Genomic DNA, 22,326 nt, shown 5'->3' on the forward strand with positions numbered 1-22,326 from the left:
TTTGGAAGGTATTTTAAAACTGTTCTTGGCTGCAGGCATTGGGTTTTAGACATTCTGTTGTCTCCTTGGTGGGGAGAAATGGGTTATCTCACTATCATGATATAGTTGGGGATTCCTTCCACATTCATTCAATTGAATTTGTTTTGGCAGATGTTAGTCACTTTTGTCACCAAGGCTGCTTGTGATTGTAGTTTGTGTATGTGCATATATTCATATGGAAGAAAATTTCCCTTGGTGTGCTAGTGCTGAAATGTAATGATTAAGGTAGACTTAGCCATTATGCATGCACATACATCTAAAGCCTGGACAAGAAGTAGTTAGCAGTAGTTATAATGAGGAAAAAATGTTATAGCAGGTAAAATGCCTTGGGGTGGGGGACAATTCTTCAGTGTTAAAATAGTTAGGCATGGCTGCTTGTACTATAAAATGAGTGAAAATGACTGCTATGCATAGGTAAAAGGAATTGAGTGGGCACTATGATGATGATGATTTATTTTTTTTTGAGGAAAAGTTATCTTTATGTTTAGATTACAAATAATGCAGCCTTGGATGCTTTGGCATTGTAGAATACTCTCCTATCTGACTATTACCGATACACTCCACAGATGGCTGAAAAGTTGATAGAGGTGTCACGTGATTTGTCCCTCATCCTTCATTGAGTGTAAGAGCATGGTAGCATTTCAGTAGTGTTACTGAATTAACTCTTTGGGGTGATTCTCTTCATAGAATATTAGGGTTGGAAGAAACCTCAGGAGGTCATCTAGTCCAATCCCCTGCTCAAAAAAGGACCAACACCCATTAAATCATCCTAGCCAGGACTCTGCACTTGTCTTTGTTGAACCTCATCAGATTTCTTTTGGCCCAATCCTCTAATGTGTCTAGGTCACTCTGGACCCTATCCCTACCCTCCAGTGTATCTACCTCTCCCCCCAGCTTGGTGTTATCTGCGAATTTGCTGAGGGTACAATTAATCCCATCATCCAGATCATTAATAAAGATGTTGAACAAAACTGACCCCTGGGACACACTGCTTGATACCTGCTACCAACTAGACATTGAGCCATTGATCACTACCTGTTGAGCCCAACAATCTATCCAGCTTTCTGTCTACCTTATAATCCATTCATACAATCCATACTTTTTTAACTTGGTGGCAAGAATACTGTGGGAGACCATATCAAAACTTTGCTTGAGTGATTCTCTCTTGCTTCTGTGGAATTAAAGTGAATTATGCCTTGGTCTGCATTTTGTGGGCTACAATTAGTGATTTTTATTTGGAACTGTCTCACATAATGTGATTTTTTGGAGTATTAGATGCCCTAATTTGAATTATAATATGAAGATGTCATATTTGATCAATTCAAAGATGTAAAATTTAGTTCTAAAAATATGCTGTTTCATATATTGTGTACATTTTATTCTCATATAGTGATTCTGAGGCTAGGAGTAGATCATGATTTGGTCCAGGGCTCACATCATATGTTAAAGCTGTCTGAAAACTGTCTTAATTAGAAGGGTGTACATCAAAATGTTTGGCATTTGGGTTTGGATAGATTAATATCCAAAAATTGCTTATACCAACCCATGGGTCTTTGAGCTTCAGAGTCCCTATGCTATGAAGGTAACACTTATTTGGTATCTCTGAAATCCTATAGAAGGTCTTTCCATCTAAATCTCGCAGACTTGGGTGATTCACTCTAAACATTTTCAGGACTATTGCTGTTCCCAATGGAGTTTTGCCATTCCCTTCCATGGGAGTAGAAGCACGCTTTTGGGGACCTCAGCATGAGCTGCAAAGTCCCTATCCATGTCCTTGAAGCATTTATCTATGTATGTGTAGTGTCTTCATTCAGTGACACTTAAAGTAGCTTTTACACAGTTCTGTAGTAAAATTATTTAAAAGAACCGGAACTCTTCAGGCAGCTTGAATTTTTAAAAAGGCCCTGAAAGGTCTAGAACTTCTAAATAAAATTCTTCCTCTAACTTAAGACGGGCTAATTAATATTTTGATTTAGTGATTCTGTGGAAGCTTGATATAGTTGTATTACTTTCCATTACTTGGTTATTTTAAATGTTTTGAGGTAAAATTGAGTTCCTAGAACTGACTTCTACCACTGATAAATTGGATTTAGTGTAGGTAGCCTGTGTAAGTTACAACTTTGCTAAGGGGCCTCAACCCCAGCTTGCAGTATCCAGTGCTATTTGGTAACTAGCTTAGCGTAAGAAGATAATTTGCCAAATTTTTCTCATGCTATCCATTGTAGCCTAGATTTAAGATCTGTGATCACTACTTGTGAAGTTTTTCTCTATTCTGTAGCAATAATAACCACAGGAAAGGTAGTTTTATAGCTATCAACTTGTTTTATATAGGTAATGTTGTGAAGGGCTACATAAAGTTATTTTTGGCATTCTTCTTGTGTTAAGAAGGTACCTGGCCTGCTTGCTGCAGACTTTGTGTAACACTGAGGGAGCAGGAAATGAAAGCTTGTTGAGCTCCAGTCATTTGCCATATCTGTCCCTCTAGCTGAGCAAGGAGGGTCTAGTACAGTAGTAGGAGAGGCAGCACTCTGGTGATATGAATAATGTATCATGGAGGTTTTAATATAATTGCCTTTGAAAAAGATCAAGTGCTTTAATAGCCAAATTGGTTTCTCAATCACTTTCTCAGTAAGAGATGACACATTCCTAGATAAATAAGAAAATAAAATCATTCCAGATCTTTTTTAAACTAAGAACCTTTTCCAGATGGCTAAGCAGTTAAAATAAAAAACACCGCCTTAGCTTTCCCAGTTGCCTCATGTCCAGCTATTTGTTGGGAAACAGAGCCAACTCATCCCAGACATCACCCGACACTCCCATACATGCTTCCCTCTCCAGGTCTTTCCTTTTTCAGGCTTACATTATCTCTGCTCTGCTGCTCCAGATGATAAATCTCTGAACTGAAGTGCTTTATTCCCTTGCTTCTACTATTGTAATAGAACTTACAGTACTCAAAGGCCCCTTTTGGGATTGGAGCACCGTTTGTGCAGGGCCCAGTACAATGCTTATAAAGACACAGTCCCTACTTGAAAAAAGAACAGGAGTACTTGTGGCACCTTAGAGACTAACAAATTTATTTCAGCATGAGCTTTCGTGAGCTACAGCTCCATTCTTCGGATGCATAGAATGGAACACACAGACAGGAGATATTTATACATACAGAGAACATGAAAAGGTGGAAGTATGCATACCAACAGGAAGAGTCTAATCAACTGATATGAGCTGCTATCAGCAGGAGGGGGGGGGGACTTTTGAAGTTATAATTAAGATGACCCATAGAAGGTGTGAGGAGAACTTAACATAGGGAAATAGATTCAATTAGTGTAATGACCCAACCATTCTCAGTCTCTGTTTAGGCCTGAGTTAATTGTATCTAATTTGCATATTAATTCAAGTTCAGCAGTCTCTCTTTGGAGTCTGTTTTTGAAGTTTTTTTGTTGCAAAATTGCCACCTTCAAGTCTGTCACTGAGTGGTTAGAGAGGTTGAAGTGTTCTCCCACTGGTTTTTGAATGTTATGATTCCTGATGCCAGATTTGTGTCCATTTATTCTTTTGCGTAGAAACTGTCTGGTTTGGCCAATGTACATGGCAGAGGGGTCATCTTTAAGGATAGGTTGTAGATCTTTGATGATGCACTGGAGAGGTTTTAGTAGTTTTAAGAATGCTTGATAGAGATCTTGTAGGTGTTTATCTCTGTCTGAGGGATTGGCTGACTTAGAACAATGCTTCCTTAGCTCTCGTTCCCTAACGCCCCTACTCTACCGGCACTACATTGATGACATCTTCATCATCTGGACTCATGGAAAAGAAACCCTCGAGGAATTCCACCGTGATTTTAACAATTTCCATCCCACCATCAACCTCAGCCTAGACCAATCCACACAAGTGGTCCATTTCCTAGACACTACTGTGCTAATAAGCGATGGTCACATAAACACCACCCTATACTGGAAACCCACTGACCGCTATACTTACCTACATGCCTCCAGCTTCCATCCAGGACACAACACACAATCCATTGTCTACAGCCAAGCTCTAAGATACAACCGTATTTGCTCCAATCCCTCAGACAGAGAAACACCTACAGGATCTCTATCAAGCATTCTTAAAACTACAATACCCACCTGCTGAAGTGAAAAAACAGATTGACAGAGCCAGAAGAGTACCCAGAAGCCACCTACTACAGGACAGGCCCAGCAAAGAAAACAACAGAACGCCACTAGCCATCACCTACAGCCCCCAGCTAAAACCTCTCCAGCGCATCATCAAAGATCTACAACCTATCCTTAAAGATGATCCCTCACTCTCACAGATCTTGGGAGACAAGCCAGTCCTCACTTATAGACAGCCTCCCAACCTGAAGCAAATACTCACCAGCAACCGCATACCATACAACATAAACACTAACCCAGGAACCTATCCTTGCAACAAAGCCCGATGCCAACTCTGTCCACATATCTATTCAAGTGACACCATCATAGGACCTAATCACATCAGCAACACCATCAGGGTCTCATTCATCTGCACATCTACCAACGTGATATGTGCCAGCAATGCCCCTCTGCCATGTACATTGGCCAAACCGGACTGTCTCTACGCAAAAGAATAAATGGACACACATCTGACATCAGGAATCATAACATTCAAAAACCAGTGGGAGAACACTTCAACCTCTCTAACCACTCAGTGACAGACTTGAAGGTGGCAATTTTGCAACAAAAAAACTTCAAAAACAGACTCCAAATAGAGACTGCTGAACTTGAATTAATATGCAAATTAGATACAATTAACTCAGGCCTAAACAGAGACTGAGAATGGTTGGGTCATTACACTAATTGAATCTATTTCCCTATGTTAAGTTCTCCTCACACTTTCTATGGGTCATCTTAATTATCACTTCAAAAGTTTTTTCCCCCCCTCCTCCTGCTGATAGCAGCTCATATCAGTTGATTAGACTCTTCCTGTTGGTATGCATACTTCCACCTTTTCATGTTCTCTGTATGTATAAATATCCCCTGTCTGTGTGTTCCATTCTATGCATCCGAAGAAGTGAGCTGTAGCTCACGAAAGCTCATGCTGAAATAAATTTGTGGCACCTTAGAGACTAACAAGTACTCCTGTTCTTTTTGCGGATACAGACTAACACGGCTACTACTCTGAAACCAGTCCCTACTTGCATAAGCTTATAATATAAAAAAGCGACAAATCAGTGTAAGGGTGGAGCAAAGCATACAAACATAGTGAAGAGGATGCTGTAAGGCAATATTCTGTTAGCTCCTTGTCCTTAATTGTTTTATTATTAATTCTTTATTATTAAAGCCCTGGGTTATTTTGGTGGGAAGGCACCCAGAGTTAAGTTTAGGAAGTTGAAAGGATTCTGTGTGTAAGAATAGTTGGTAAATGTGGGGGAGTGACAGATGGGTGAGAATTACAATGAACAGCGAGAGTGAAGGTGGGCAACTCAAAGGTAGCACTCTTATGGGCTGCGGGGAGGTGAGACAATGTTGGATGAACAAACAATAGCAACACTGTAAATGGGGTAATACAGAGGCAAAGTTTCAGAACTGAATAAATGTCAGAGGACTGTGAATGTTCATCCCAGCTGCTGCTTTTTGATGTGCAGCAGAGAGCAAAGACCACTGAGCCCAGCGACCCAACTTGGTTCTTATGGGACTCTGTATGATCTTAATCAATTTCACTCTAAGGACATGCTATGAGCAAAGTGCATCAGTTTAGAGCATGGTGCCACATTGACTCTGCAGATGCCAGCCATGGTTGGCTGGCAGAGAAAAGATGGTGAATGGCTCCGGGGCAGCATTTGTCCCAGATTCCCTGAGGCACCACTCTGTGCCTGCCTGAGGCTTGGGGCAACACCAGCCTCTTCCTGGTGGAGGGACTAGGTGGGGGCTGAGATGGGACTTAGCCCTCCCCCTCCCCTGCAATGAGGCCCTGCCTCCTGTTCTCCTCTTCCCTCCAATGCCCTGCCACGACCATGCCAGAAGCCAGAGTAGTATTGTAGTAAAAGTCACCCAGAGAGCCTGAGCCACTATGGGGAGCTGTGGACCCTCTACCCACCGTGGGCGGTGTGTCCTGATGGGCAGCATGCCCCGGGGGCAGGGACATGGGTAGGAGGCTGCTTTTGGATACCCCAGCACCCCACACAGTGTAGATGGAGAGCCCAGAGATCCGCACAATGGCCTGGGCTCCCAGGTCAGCTCTTACCACTGCCTGGCTCTGGCTTCTGGCCTGGCCAAGGGGCAGGGCCTTGCGGGAAGAGGAGGAGCAGGAGGCAGGGCCACAGAGGGGGATGGGACTTCTGTATGTGTCCTGTTCTTGCATTTTGAAAAGGTGGTCACCCTAGATGCAGTATGTATAATACTTGAAAATTAAAACTTTTGGGTTTATAATGAAAATGGTTTTGCTTTCTAATAAACAACTTCTGCAGCTGCTAAAGCACTTTACCTCTTACACTGTCATACATGCTACTATGGCTGAGCTTTTTATGTTTGATTGTAGAGAGCATCCAGAGTAACATCTGAAATAGGAAATAAAAAGGCAGGTCTGTGATTTGTATGCAGCATCTTTTTTTTTTTTTCTACATCTGTAATATGAAAGTACAGAGGTGCATACTGGAGGCTATTAAAGAATGAAATTACAATCAGACTTGAGGCTATACAATGAATCCAAGCACCCAAAATTAGGTAACATTTTTGGTGTTGGTCTCCATGCCTCAGTTTCCTATATGTATCTTTCTTAATGTGGCACCCAATACTTTTCAATAGCAAACATTATATAAAGCATGTATGTTCTAGTCTAAATAAAGTGACAATCTTAACTCTTTGTTTTGCTGAACTGGCATCCCTTTCACTGGGAATAAGAAACAGCAACAAAATTTAAGTTCTTATAGTTCAGCTATTTCTGGGGGTAAACTGGTCATGTAAACAGCTTCCAGGGGTCTATTTGTAATAAACCCCATGCAAGCTATAATGCTGTAACTCACTCAGGAAAACTGTAGGGGACACGCATGGTAAGTGATCACCATGGGTAAATGCACCCACTGTGTTTGGAGGAGATTTAAATTATACATAAAGGATGGAGTATGCGTTGGGCAAGGACAGAAAAGTGGGAACCTCCATAAGGAAAGCAAAGCAAAATAATGATGTAGGAAACAAAAATGTGAAAACTTTGTCTAAATGTCTAATGGATGGTGTGTGCAAATTAGACTACATGCCAGGCATATCTAACTTAATACAGCAGGCTCAACAGACAGCCCAAGGTGACACTGATTTGTCATTTGTCATTCTTACAGGAGGAATATTTTCATAATGGTGCTTGAATAATTTCTTCTGTGTATTAGATCCACATGCTTTCCATCAATGCCAGACCAGAATTTTCCCCTATTTTTCTTTGTATTGTAAATCACACTTATAATTGCCAATTCACAAGCATTTTATTGTTTACTTGCTGTTCTGCCCATCCCTTTTGTAGCCTTTTGGAAAGATGCAATCACACAAGATCTTGTGCCAAACACAGATGATCAAAATAGTGGGTGTTTTTGGTGGGGGAACCCACCTTACCCTCTGTTCAGCTCCCACAACACTTTGCTCATGTTTGGAAAGAACCTCCCCCAAATGTATTTGCGGCTGCCCTCCATGCCTTGAGTTTCAACCCGAATTGGAACCAGAAGTACAGAGATACAATCTGTACCCTGTGTGAAACATGTTCCTAGAAGTTTTCCACCCCAAGTTTCCAGATACGAGGGTTCGATAAGAATCCAAACCAAACCCTAATGTGGTGGTCTTTAGTTATCTCTGTTACAATCCTCTTGATTAGTTTTCTTTAGGGCCACTCAAGTGTAATGGAGTAACCTCTTTTGTACTGTGTGTTTATACATAAAATATAAAAATGTGATCTTTTATAAAAATAAAATTTGGATGCCAGTGTAACCTAGTGAATAGGACACTGCACTGGGACTCGGGAGATCTTTGTTCAATTCCTGGCTCTGCTGTGTGACTTGAAGGAAGTCATTTCTTTCCCTGGGCCTCACTTACACTATGTATAAAATGGCAATAATGATAATCCCCTCCTTTATAAAAGTGCTTTGAGATCTACTGAGGCTATGAGAGCTAGATATTAATAATAATAATAATCCTTATTTGAGTGTGTTAAGATGATTCAGTAGAAATTCCCCTTTCCTCATGGCTTAATGGCAAGAACAGTAAGGGCAATGAAGGCAGCTGTTTTTAGGTAGGTAGAAATATCAACATCAAAAGTAGATCAGGTAAGTTCCCTTGTCTGTTTAAACTGACTGGCCCCCCGTATTGTATGCTCTTTGAGTCATGATCTTTGCTCAAAGATTGAAGTGAAAACAGTGCAGGAGTGGATGGCTCAGACAATCGATAATTAGTTTTTTAGCAGTAGGCTGCCTGCTCAAATCAAGACAGAGTGGTAACTAAAAGTTGCAACTGTCTGTTTGCGTGGTTTGTATGAAATGAATTGATGGATTCTGTCTAGTCATCACTGGATTAGGATCTGCATAATAAAACCATCACATTAGGTACTACTAGGCATCCTGTATACTGCATCCTTAGTTCGTAGCTGTGCTTCATGTATGGCACTAGAGCTGATGATGATAGCATTTAAGGAATTATAAATAAAGTATGGAGTATGGTTAGGTGTGGACAGAAAACTGAGAACCTCCATAAGAGAAAGCAAACCAAAAAAAATAAGGGGGCTGGGGCACATGGCTTATGAGGAGAGGCTGAGGGAACTAGGCTTGTTTAGTCTGCAGAAGAGAGAAGTGAGGGGGGATTTGATAGCAGCCTTTATCTACCTGAAATGGGGTTCTAAAGAGGATGGAGCTCAGCTGTTCTCAGTGGTGGCAGACGACGGAACAAGGAGCAATGGTCTCAAGTTGCACTGGGGGAGGTTTAGGTTGGATATTAGGAAACACTGTTTCACTAGGAGGGTGGTGAAGCACTGGAATGGGTTACCTAGGGAGGTGGTGGAATCTCCATTCTTAGAGGTTTTTAAGGCCCAGCTTGATAAAGCCCTGGCTGGGATGATTTAGTTGGTCCTGCCTTGAGCAGGGGGTTGGACTAGATGACTTCCTGAGGTCTCTTCTAACCCTAATATATGATTCTTTGTAGTGAAACAACTGTTCAGTGGAGAGAAGAGGGAACTTTGTGTCCTGGTTTCTCCTTTTCCATACTTATATTGTTGTTGCTAAGTATATGCATAACTTTTCACATCAGGAATAACTATAGGATTACAATTTCAACATCCATTTTCTTCAGTTTGCCCTGTAGTGAATATTTCTCACAAAAATAAAATCGGATTTTTAATATGCAGTAAATCTTGTGGAAGTTGATAGTATGATGAAGTATTTTGATCTTTTCTTTCCTCTCTATTTTGGTGGACAAAGCATTGCATTGCTTAACCACAGGTTAGTGAGGTTTATAAACAATGGTAATTGGGCGGGGTGGGGGACCAAAATTAGTAATGTCCAATTCAACTGACATTCTTCCGTCATCAGCAAGGCAAATTGCAAAGGGATATAGCCTATTTCATATTGAGCACCACCAGTATCGATTCTAGCTTAATCCTTAGGAAGGTCTGGCTGGATGTTCAGTTTCTATCTGTCATTGGTGTTATCATGCCATGAAAGCTTTTGGGGACCATCTGATTGTCAGATGTGTAGCAGCAGTCTTTTGTATATGGACTTTGTAATTCGCTGTATCAGAAAAACTGCTGAAGCTGGACCAGGGCTGATGTAGGCAGTTGCTGGGGTTGCCTAAGAATATCCTCATTTCTGATCTATATGAAGTGGCAAGACAAGAACAATTGACACAGACTACAAGAATAAAAAATGTCAATCATCTGTTCTTTAGTGTTCCGCAGTGCCCACATTTCACTGTGATACAATAACGTTGATATAACTGTGGTTCTTTAGAGTCACAGCTTCATAGGAAGCTTGATGTAATGACTTCTCCTGAGATACCACTTAAGGGCCCAGATGGCAGCTGCTATGAAAGTGTCCATATCTTTTGAACACACTTAAGCACTGCCTCTAATAAATGCATTTTGTAATTCATTGGTCTTCCATTCTAATATGACAGCCCCAAGTACAGTAACTCCTCACTTAGTCATCCGGGTTAACGTTGTTACGTTGCTGATCAATTAGGGAACATGCTCGTTTAAGGTTGTGCAATGCTCCCTTATAACGTTGTTTGGCAGCCACCTGCTTTGTCCACTGCTTGCAGGAAGAGCGGCCTGTTGCAGCTAGCTGGTGGGGGCTTGGAACCAGGGTGGACCGGCAGCCCCCCATCAGCTCCCTGCTCCCCTAAGTTCCTTGTGCAGCAGCTGCCCAGCAGGCTACCATTTGCCAGCAGTTCAGCTATCCCTCCCGCACACTGCCATGTGCTGCTCCTGCCCTGTGCCTTGGAGCTGCTCCCGGAGCCTCCTGCTTGCTGTGTGGGGAAGGGGGGGTAATGTCAGGGTGTCCCCCCCGCTTACCCTTTCTCCATATAGAGCAGGGTGGGGACAGGGCAGAGTTCAGGACAGAGAGAGCTTGCTGGCCGCAGCTGCTGACTCAACATCCTGATTTTTTTTAAAGGCAATGTATTTAAGAGTGGGATCAGCATACTTAGAGGCAATGCACATCTCTCTCTTGCTCTCTCCCACACAGGGTGTCTCTCTCTGTCTGCCATGCTGTCTCTCCTCCCTCCATTTGTGCTGCCTTGTAGAGTATGAGGCTACATTAACAACCTGTTAACTCTTGAGGGCTCAGCCAAATGCTAGTTCATCATTTAGCAGTAAGGCATTCCCTGGGAAATATCCCACTCAACCAAGCTTCACAATCATCATTGCTGTATACAGTATTAAATTAAAACTTTTATATTTATATTGACTACCAGAATTCTTTATCTTTCTTGCTTAGTGACTAGACAACATTCCAGTGTTGAACTCATTCAGCTGTTCCTTTTGCACTTGACAAATGTGCTCAAACTGGTGTGATCAGTGGTTGATATTTGAAGGGCTGAGGGTTCAGTACCAAGCCGGCAGTGATCAGCACTGAGGTCTTGAAATAATGCCACTCCTCATCAGATGACAGAGAAAGCGAAGCTGCAGTCTTTCTTCAGTGGCTTTGAGAAGTTCAGATTGGAAAGCCATTTGATAGTTCATTTCTAATAAGAGTTTCAGCCCATTAGCTGGCTGTCATTGAAGTCAAAGGTGCAATTTTTGTCAGCAGGAGCCACAAGTCAGTGTCAGGTTCTGCAAATCTACAAACTCATACATCAGTGACTGGTGTCTGCCAGCTGTCCTTGACAACAACATGATCACAGGCCTAGTGAAACCAACTTGACTATACCAAGTCTGCTTGTGAATTTTCAGGTAAAAAGAGTGAGCCCATGATCACCACGTCATTGATAGCTGCAAATTCCAGCAATCACTACTCCTTGTTCTTTTGCTCAGCACCAAAGTTCCCCACTGTACTTAGCCACTCTGGGAATCCTTTCCTACCTGTACATTAAAGTTGGCCAGGGTCATGATGTCTTCTTATCTTCTTGGGCTTTCATTAAAGACTACCTGCAGTTGCTGGTAAAACCACCTTCAGCTTCATTGTTAGCTGTGGTATTGGTGGGACTATACACAGTGATGATGGTAAGATGTCCACAGCCAGTGCAGAATCAGACATTGCTGAGTTGCTCATTACTCACCTGCCAACTCTCTAGTGCCTACGGGACAATAAGCGAAAGTACAATAGCCAGCTTTTACTGGAGCAACCCATTGTGGCAATATAAGAAAAAAAAAAAAAAAAAAAAAGAGCCCTCAACTTTGTTTTTACTGGTTCTTTGCCAGCATGCTTCAGATAAGGTGCAGCTATTGAAGCTCAGGCTCTTCAGCTGTTTAACAAGGACAACTTTAGCCATTTCAGGCAATGTTTGAATGTTCCAGGCACCAAATTTACATTTGCCACCAACATGTAGGATACCAGGGTGGCCTTATCACAAAGTTTCACTGATCATTTTTTACCTCAGTGGCCGGCACAAACTCTTAGCCATTTTGGCTTCAAATTGTTGACCAAATTGTTGCAGGTGGCTGGCTTCAATAGATGTGAATGTACCAACTCCAGGGTGTTATTTTTAAGATATTACAATTCTGGTAATTTATTCTTGTGACAAAGATTTGATTAACTCTTCCTCTGTCCTCCCTCCCAAACTGGATTACATAAATCTTAGTTTATAGCATAGATGACTACAAGAATGAAAGAGATACAAATTTACTTTATTTACACTTTCTCTATGGAAAGCAGTGTAATTTATATGTTAGACTTTGAGTGACATAAAGATGAATGAGAGTGAGTCCAAGTTTCTCTTTAGAAAACTTTATAGTGAGAGAGCTGTCCTGCAGTATTTTAAAAGATTAATTAGTGAAAATATGTAGTCTTTAAAGACCAGATCACTTCTTACCACCATGGTTAATCTTATTTTCCTTGCAAATTTGCTAATTATAAGGCTGGAAACAATAGTGCAACCTCCCCTGTTCACCAACATTCATCAATTTTTTTTAAAAGCTGTTAATGTTTCTTTATGTTCTATTTGGTAATTTATAGTAGTATGCAAGTCCTTATTTTTTTCCAGAGTGTGACAAATATCCAAAATCTTCAGCTAACCTCTCTTGGTTCCTCTACTAGTCCAAAAGTTTGATGTATATTCCTATATGGAAGAAGAGACATTCCTTGGACATCTTGTTGTAGTACTTACACTTTGTATAATGTTTAGAAGCTGTGGTGACTAGCAGTGATATATACTAACAGGGTAGTGACAATATTAAATGCTTTTGAGGCAAAAGGGCTGGAAGACGGGCATGTTGCTATAGGTAAAGCAGGAAGCAGCAATCTGAAAGCATTCTGCTCTTTCTCACTACTACCTTACTTGTCCCTAATGAAGTCAGCTGCAGAAGTCGCATGTATGTTCAGGAAACAGCTCACCTACAGAAACACAAGTGTTTTCTCACAGAAAGAATACCTGTGCACACCCTTTCTATTCTAATCAACGTGAAGCTTTTTGGTGAGTTTTTGGGGCATGGGAAAGGAAGTCCTCAGAGAAGGTGCAGTTTAAAAAAAAAAAAGTGGTGGGGAAGTTGCAGTAAACCAAGAGGTCGGAAAGGGGGGAAATAGTTGTTTTGTTTTTGTTTTTTTGTGTTTTAATAAAATGAGAAAAATTCTACTGAAAGAGAGTGTACTGAAAGAGTGCTAGTCAGGCCATCACACAAGGGGCACTGGTATGGGGGTGCATCACTCATAGACGTTAAGGTCAGAAGAGACCATTGTGATAATCTAATCTGACCTCCTGCACATTGCAGGCCACAGAACCTCACTCACCACTGATTACTCTGGCTAGACCCCAAATCCCTGGCTGAGTTACCAAAGTCCTCAAATCATGGTTTAAAGGCTTCAAGTTAGAGAATTCACCATTTACACTAGTTTAAACCTGGAAATGACCTGTGCCTCATGCTGTAGAGGAAGGTGAACCTCCCTTCCCCCCGCCCCCAAGGTCTCTGCCAATCTGATCCAGGGGAAGATTCCTTCCTGACCTCAGTTAGGCCAGGAAGCCAGTTAGGTGTTTTGCCCCCTGCTGCTCCCCTTGGAAGGCAGTTCCAGAACTTCACTCTTCTGATGGTTAGAAACCTTAATATAATTTCGAGACTAAACTTGTTGTGGACCAATTTATAGCCATTTGTTTGTGTGCCCACATTGGTGTTTAACTTAAATAACTAACTCCTTTCCCTCCCTAGTCTTTATCCTTCTGATGTATTTATAGAGCAATCATATCTCCTCTCAGCCCTCTTTTGGTTGGGCTAAACAAGCCAAGCTCTTTTAGTCTCCTCTCATAAGGTAAGTTTTCCATTCCTCAAATCATCCAAGTAGCCCTTCTTTGCACCTGTTCTAGTTTGAATTTATCTTTTTTAAACATGGAAGACCAGAACTGCACACGATATTCCAGATGAAGTCTCACCAGTGCCTTGTATATTTGTACTAACACTTCCCTCTCTCTACTGGAAATACCTCACCTGATGTCTCCTAGGACTGCATTAGCTTCTTTCACAGCCACATCACATTGATGGCTCTTAGTCCTCCTGTAATCACGCAATACACCCAGGTCTTTCTCCTCCTCTGTCACTTCCAACTGGTAAGTCCCCAGCTGATAGCAAAAAAATTTTAGTCCCTAAATGAATGACTTTGCACTACTAAATTTCATCGCATTTCTATTATTCCCGTTTACAAGGTCACTGGAAGTTGCAGGTTCTCTGCAAGCACCTGGCAGGATCAAACCTAATGGCTGGCTGTAGACATATCTCTGTCTTTCTTTCTAGCTTTATTTATCACTCTTAAGTCTAGATGGCTGTCAGTATTTTCCATATTTATTATATATTGTTATTACAGTTGGTTTTGTTGGGATAGCTTTAGAATTCCAAGGCCAGGTTATCGCCTACATTCTTGATACTTTTACTCATAACCCAATGAAAATAGCTGATATTGGAAAATGAGTTTATGAAACCTCCCTTAGCTCTTATGGGAGGGGGGTCTTCAAACTAATTTTTGCCATCCTCAAATAAAACCAGTTCTCCTCTGTCAAGATTCCACAGTAAACACAAAGCAAGCCCTGAGACTTTTTGGAGAGGGTTCACAAGAGGATTCTTTGAGACACCTCAAACTTAATTGACTCATTTTACATAAAAACTGCATGTATATGGAGGGATGTTTAGGTCATCACCCAACCACCTATTTCAGAATCTGAACTTAGATCATTGGTTTTGTTTTTTCAAGAGTATCACTAATCTGTGCAAGGAAAAGGAGAGAAACTTTTTTAGATGAAAGTGGATAGTTTCCTTTTGTTTCCATTTTGCAAATCCGTGATTTTCACACCTGACCAAAGGTCAGCTTTTAAAAAAAATTAATAAATCAATGACTTTTCCCCTTCCTCCCATTCTTCTCCTACAGTCCAACTAGTGTACCATCAACTTCTTTTATTGGCTACAGAGTAGCAGCCATGTTAGTCTGTATCAGCAAAAAGAACAGGAGTATTTGTGGCACCTTAGGGACTAACAAATTTATTTGAGCACAAACGCTTATGCTCAAAAAATTTGTTAGTCCCTAAGGTGCCACAAGTACTCCTGTTCTTTTTACTGGCTAGTACTCCTGTAAATGGTGGTAGAGATGTTTATTCTGGTATCTGAGGAGGATTTTCAGTCTAGTTTCCTAAACATATCCCAATATTTTTATCCTGATAAAAGGTTACATTTTCCTTCAGTGGAATCATATCTTGAAAAGTAATATTTGCTACTGTCCATACAGAAAACTGTTCACTGTTAAAGATCCATAAGTTAGATTTCCTTAGTGCCACCTAAAAAATCTTGCTCTTAACCACCAAAAGGATTTCTGCTATTCTATATGAAAGGAAGAGTTCAATATAAATTAGAATTTGTCTCTCCCTTTCTTCCTTGCAAAAATGACAAACTGAACTGGTTTTAGCAAGAGTAGATTTTTATTCTGTTGAAACCATGTGTGAAGTGTTTGATACATGGGGAGAGACAAACTTCAGTCATGCTTTATATTTTAATAAAATTTGCTTCTACTAGATTTTATTCTGTTTATGGCAATTACTTTGCGAAAGCAAATAGTACTAGAAGAAATAAAAATACATAAAACATCTATATATATTCTGCAAAAAGGAAAAAAAAACATACTTCATAGAAACAAAAATAATAATGCTAAAACATATCCAATAGTTAAGGTCATGAGGGGAGTATACGTATAAAGACTACATGGTAGAGAGATTAAAGAGTAAATTGCAACCAGAGATGCTATAGCCCAAGCTTCTGTAGTTCTCATGGCTATCATATAATTATTTTACAAAATAAATAACCAGAATTTAGTATCCGCATGTACATTTAAATAAGCATCAGCACAATCGGAGATCCTTGCATGGGAGGTACTGCAGAGAGACTACTAAAAGTTTGAAGATAAGTCTAACACAATATGATGCTGGTTCTATTTGGATTGTAAGCATTTTGGGACAGGGACCATTTGTGTATCTTCCCACTTATTCTGTATAGTGCCAAATGCACTCTTGCCACTTGAAAATAATTAAAAGCTGCTCAATGAATTATTCTCTCTACATTTTTGCTACTGAATTGCACAGCTGGATGATCAATGGCCAGGGAAATTCAAGCAATCAAATGTAGTCTCTTCATTAATCTTGACGTTCTTAATTACTAGAATCAGCCTCTCATTCCTGAGCTCATTACAGTAAGGGAGATACCTATAAATAGTAAGTCAGATTGACCCATCCCAGCAGTGGCAGAACACATACTTCACTGGAATTTCATTGTATCTTGCAATAAAATATACTGTAGAAATTGCCTCAAATCTCAGGCATATCGGTGAGCTGCAATTTGGGATTCCTTGCATTACTCAAGCAGTATTAGAATTCAAATGTAGCTGCCTACATGGACTATTAAATAGAATGGAAACTGGGAACCTACACGGAGAGTTACTCTAGAATGGATAAAAGCTAGCTTTTCTCTACCTTGGGAGAGATTAGATGTGTACAAAACGGCCACTTGCATTTCTCTCTGTTGCTATGGGCAAAACACCTAACCTCCTTTCCTCAGTGTCCCAGTCTGTAAGAATCCCTAATTTTTGCGTACCTCACAAAATGGTTCAGGTTTAAAAGGAGTTACATGCATGTAAAGGAGTATGCTTTATATAATAACTTTTCCTTCAGTGGTGTGGTAGTCTGTTCTGTTAAATCCAACAAACACCAACAGATTTAGAATTAGGAACCTTTTTTTTTTCTGCCAGAGAATAATAGTTCAAAATTAGGAGCTGATGAACTGTTGTGGGGGAGTAAAGAGGCCTAGGTTAAACCTATCTGACAAATGGCCCATTTCGGGGGGGGGGGGAGGAGGAAATGGCCGGCACACTATAGCAGGCGGTCTAATTACATTTCATTTTGTATATGACATATGTCAGGTTTAACCAGTCCAGTGGTAAGGTAACTAATGCCCTGTACAACTAATAACCTATCGATTTTAGTACTCCTAACCTGACAGCCATAATCTAATAGTGGAAAAACTAACATTACCCTATGAACTCCTCTGTTAAATGTCTGTTCCTTAATTTTAGTTCAAAACAGGACAAACCTAAATTTACATGTTTTTTACCTTCTGGAGTTTGGCGTATAGTCATCATCATAGCAGGGACCACTCAGTCTCATGTGGAGCCATATGGTCTACTCAAACAGCCTGTGGAAAATGTTCCTTTTATCTGTTGGAGACAAGCCCTCTGAATGGGCCTACAGCACCATGTGTGTCTCTTACTCATCATTGGTAGTTAAGGCTTTATACCAGGGGTTCTCAAACTGGGGGTCAGGACCCCTCAGGGGATCATGAGGTTATTACATGGTGGGTTGTGAGCTGTTGGCCTCCACCCCAAACCCCACTTTGCCTCCAGCATTTATAATGGTGTTAAATATATTAAAAAGTGTGTTTTAATTTATTGGGGGGAGAGGTCGCACTCAATGGCTTGCTGTGTGAAAGGGGTCACCAATAAAAAAGTTTGAGACCCACTGCTTTATATGAATACCCTGTAGCTAAGTATTCACACAACCTTCAGAATTGAGGGAGTGCTACCAAGGTGGCTTGATCCATGATAATTTGACCTAGTTATGGGATGGGCACCATTTAGTCTGCTAGACCCATGTAGACTGCAAACAGGCTTCCAGCATGTCTTGATCTGCATATATTGAATACACCCAGCATAATATTAGATAAAAGAATCCCATCAGGACAAAATAAACGTGCTATATTGGAAACAATTTATGCGTAGACATTTTGTCGTCTTATGTGACGGAAAAAATGAGCTTGTTGCCTATTGATAGCTTCCCTTGCTCATTCTTCTACTGCTATTGGATTCCTGGCTCTGCAGAAGTGAAAACATCAATTTATGCCTACACTGTCCCACTTTTAACTTCTGTTCTGAGACACTAGTTGACAGCCATAAAGTCAAGGCGAGTCCCTCCTTCCTGCAGGGTAGAGGAGAGACTGGCCACACATTCATTTTCTCAAATCTTTATTTGTTGCTTTTCTGTTGTTTGCGTATTCTTAAAGTGTAACAGCATGATTTACATTATTGTAAATAGCCATAATCCAGTGTCTTCAATATGTATTATTACAACAATCTGTAACCCATTAACCCCCCTTTTTTTGCCCTCTGGCTGCAGAGGTATTAACAGGCTGCTTAGTCTTGAATGGTCTCTTTAGCATAAGTAGTTTACACATATTCTAAACAACCTGTTCCACCTTGTATTTAGCTATGACACTCTGAGTACCTTTCCCAGAGCCGCAGCATATCTCAGAAGTTTGTCTCTTTCACCAATAGAAGTTGGTCATAAAAGATATTAACTTCATCCACCTTGTCTCTCTAATATCCTGGACCAACAGAGCAACACCAACACTGCAAAACCAACACTGCAAAGAACATTATTGCTAGGGAAATTCAGCTGGTTGCTTTGGCACTGGAACATTGATGGTGGGATCCAAAATGGAGAGAGGGTGGGTGCTAAATCTTGCATGTCACATCTGATACTTACCTTCATCATTTTTCTACCTGAACTGCCTGTAAAATGGACTTCTGTAAAGTGAAGCTGAGCTATAAGAAACTGTTTTTAATATATGAATGCGCTAGAGTTTGGAAAGTGTCCATTGGTGTTAGTTCTCAGTGTTTTAGTGTTATGATGTAATCGTATGTCTCTGTTTGTTCAGAGCTTTAAATATGCAGTTCCCACCATTTTTTCTTTATCAGAGTTCATCCCTCTCTTGGTTCTTTTTATAATAGTAGCAAAACAGTTTGAATCTCTTGCAATAGTGAATGCTTCCCTCCCCTCTGCAAAAGAAGCCTTAGTGACTGGATTCTATAGGTGAGCCGTAACAGCCAAATGTGCTGTTTCAAGGCTCCCTCAAGCATCTCCTTTTTGAAGTTGATCTGCATGTATGGAACAGTGAGAATTAAAATTCACTCCTAGCTTGTATTTACTTCCATCTTTACTAGGAGTGTAGTTTTAAGCCCCACAGCACTGTTTTGTAGTACATTTTGTTTGTGGTTCAGTTATTTAACCTGTAACCTTGTCCTTATTTAGAAAATGCCATGCAGGTTTTAATGGGCAGTAGTATCTGTATTTCATAGCTGTGCTTAAAATTGTTTAATTCTCACCTTGTATTCACTTCTTATTAACCTAATTCTAATTACCTTGTACTGATGAAAGAAAGATGAGGGGGGAAAAAAAGTTCAGGCCCCTTAAATCTTTGTAGCTAGGCTTGCATATTTTAAAAAATATCCAAGCGAAGCCTGTTTTTATTTGCTTATTTTGCAAAACTGATTTTCTTCATACAGTGTCTACTTTTTTCTTTGATAACATGAGCAAGAATCTTAAAGCTACATTTTCTTTAAATAAATACTGTCTGCATGGAGTTCTTTTTACTATCTCCCTGTTTTATAGCATTTCTCTGTTTTGCAAGGAATATGAAATATTTTTTAAAAATTTGTTTTCATGATTGCACTTGCCTTGTTACTATTTCAGTTATGCAGATTCTTGATGCTGTGGAGATTTGTGCTTGATGACGCCAAGGCAGCTGCACGTTGTTAGCATTGTAGGTTGTCAGATGATCATGTGGGATTCTTGCAGCATGCAACATTCAATAGGATTGAAAAAGGGCTTTTGATGCAAGGCATAGCTTTCTGACTATATTTGTGCCTTTTTAGCTAGCTAATACAGAAAACAGATCTAATTTAAATTTTTAAAATGCTGCCTCATTTTTCTTCTGGTTGGTTTCATTTTGGCTTCACTAGAAGATGCATCTGGTACATCCATGATTGAGGAGTTTATTAATGATATTGTCATTCAGCTCACTTTCTTTTCTTTTAGAATCCTAGCTAACCCACAGATGACATGATCACACATTCGTTCAGTCATTCATATAGAACACAAACCACCATGCATGATTTCTTCCTATTTCTCTCCTCTCTCTGCCTTTTCATTCCCTTTAAGTTGCATTGTCATGTTCTCTTTTACCATTAAGCTTTCTTGTCTTTCCCCACATTGTTTGCTGTTATTTTTTTTCCATGTTTGGTTACTGCAATATTATTTGATTAACTGGCTGTGATGATGATGAACCTGCACACTGGAGGAGCAGCTACTACAGTGGTGATGAAGGGATGTAATAATGGTCGCTATCCTCGGAATTCTCTCTACAGTGACTGCATTATAGAAGAAAAGGCAGTGGTTCTGCAGAAAAAAGACAATGAAGGATTTGGATTTGTGCTCAGAGGGGCAAAAGGTATGCATTTTTCAGTGTCTCTGTGTGCATGTGTAAAAATTTTTTTTATATACACACACATACACACATCTCTAAATAAACGAATTATTCTTCGTGCACTTGGTTGCTAGACAACAGTGTTTGCTGTATGCTATGCTACTCAAATGGATTTTAGTGGTTTCTGTTTGAGCAGTTTGGATTTTGTACAGAGCTGTCTCATTTATAATCTTCCTTGGGGAAGAAAGTTTTTTGGTTTTATTTTTATTTCCAGGGCAATTGCAACATTTTGCCATTACCTATTCTGTTATCTATCTAAGCCAAACTACAGGTGTCTTGCTTCAGATGAAAAAAATTCTTACTTTGTGTATTTCAAATTTCAGTTTATTAAAATTATGTCTATGAATAGCAAATAGAAAATGCCGGATAGGGTTTTGCTTAAAATAGGTGTGGACCTTGTGCAAGGTGACATTGGCACAATTTTAGTATGAAAATATGATCCTTTTTTTATTTCTTCAGAATCTGCACGTATGTTGCATGGCCTGTAGTGTGTTCTAAAAACTGCTTTCTTCATATGTTTAAAATGTTAACCTTTTTCTTAGACTAAAATCTACTTTTAGAGGATTCTTAAGAGTAAAGCCTTACATTTAGTGCTCTGCTTTTTAACTTAAGCTTCAGTGACAGTAAATTTTACTCCTTTTATGTTTAAAAAATATATTGATGGTATGTCCCATCTCTTGCTCCCCCTCAGTTTTTCTGTGGGTTCTCCCTTGCCCTGCCTGGCTCCAAGGCTTGCCCACATGTGGTCATGAAGGATATTCCACACCCTCCTTCTGGGGACACCATTTTTATCTTCCCTCACTAAAATTATTAATACGATCTTTCTTTTTTTAATAGCAGTAAAAGCATTTATTCTGTCCTCTGGGTTAAATGCATGTGTGTGGGGATCCCCAGGAAAGATAATGTCTTTACCAGTTTGTTGATTAACTGGCATGAGTTGTCTATGCAGCAAACAGAGGTTACACCCTCTGTGTAAGCCCAAGTATTTCTCACTCTCATGCTCTCTCACACACAAGTCTGAGTTCCTCAGGTGAAAGATCCAATGCCCTTACTAATCCTAAATCTTTTCTGATACAGGGCTGCTACCAGCTACTGTGCCTTCTCTTACTGTAGAAACTGATATCTCTTCTGCTCATGTTTTGAGATGCAAATAAATATAAAGAATTAACTTAGCTTGATTTTTACATTTTCATTTAATGTTGGTAAGACTTTTCCTTACAGCTATAGATCATAAACCATGTTAGTCAGTTATTTCAGAGAATGAGAATGGCATCTTAACATATACTACATTTCCAAAAGGCCTTGACATTCACTATCAAAACTGAACTACTGTTACACATTTTGATTGCTTTATGTGGCAATAAAAGGGAATATACTTCTCAAAAATGGAGAATTGTAGAGTACCAAGGCCAAGGGATTGCCTGTATCTAGATTATCTGAGGCAGAGGCCTAGTTTACTTTTAGCACTTATGTTTTTGGCCTTACATAAATCATGATAGTCTTTTTTTCAGTAAAATTATAGTTGCAAATATTGTGTTATTTATTTGTAATATGACATTTATTTTCAAAGCTGATACACCTATTGAAGAATTCACCCCAACTCCAGCCTTTCCTGCTTTGCAGTACCTGGAATCTGTGGATGAAGGGGGAGTAGCATGGCAATCTGGCTTGAGAACTGGAGACTTCCTGATTGAGGTAGGAAAACATGGAATTTGATTGTGTGTTCTGGTGGGGGAAATACCGTGTTTTATTTTGAAAAACTTACCTTGAAGTACTGTAAAATATGCTTATGACCAGTAGGGCAGAGGATACTGTATTTTGATTTCATGCAACATTTTAGGAAAGTAA

The 22,326-nt window shown here is 40.0% G+C and overlaps 1 protein-coding gene across 7 annotated transcripts in view; it reads left to right on the plus strand.

Annotated features, from left to right (window-relative positions):
• SHANK2 (SH3 and multiple ankyrin repeat domains 2) overlaps positions 1–22,326 on the plus strand; it is a 675,150-nt gene that overhangs the window by 448,878 nt on the left and 203,946 nt on the right. For all 7 annotated transcript variants that reach the window (XM_039536948.1, XM_039536949.1, XM_039536950.1 and 4 more), the window contains 2 exons: positions 20,360–20,442; positions 22,049–22,173. In XM_039536948.1, the coding sequence (XP_039392882.1) occupies positions 20,360–20,442; positions 22,049–22,173 (208 nt within the window). The remainder of the gene's footprint in view (positions 1–20,359; positions 20,443–22,048; positions 22,174–22,326) is intronic.

This window comes from Mauremys reevesii, linkage group 4 (assembly GCF_016161935.1).
Source record: "Mauremys reevesii isolate NIE-2019 linkage group 4, ASM1616193v1, whole genome shotgun sequence".
Taxonomy (NCBI): domain Eukaryota; kingdom Metazoa; phylum Chordata; order Testudines; family Geoemydidae; genus Mauremys; species Mauremys reevesii.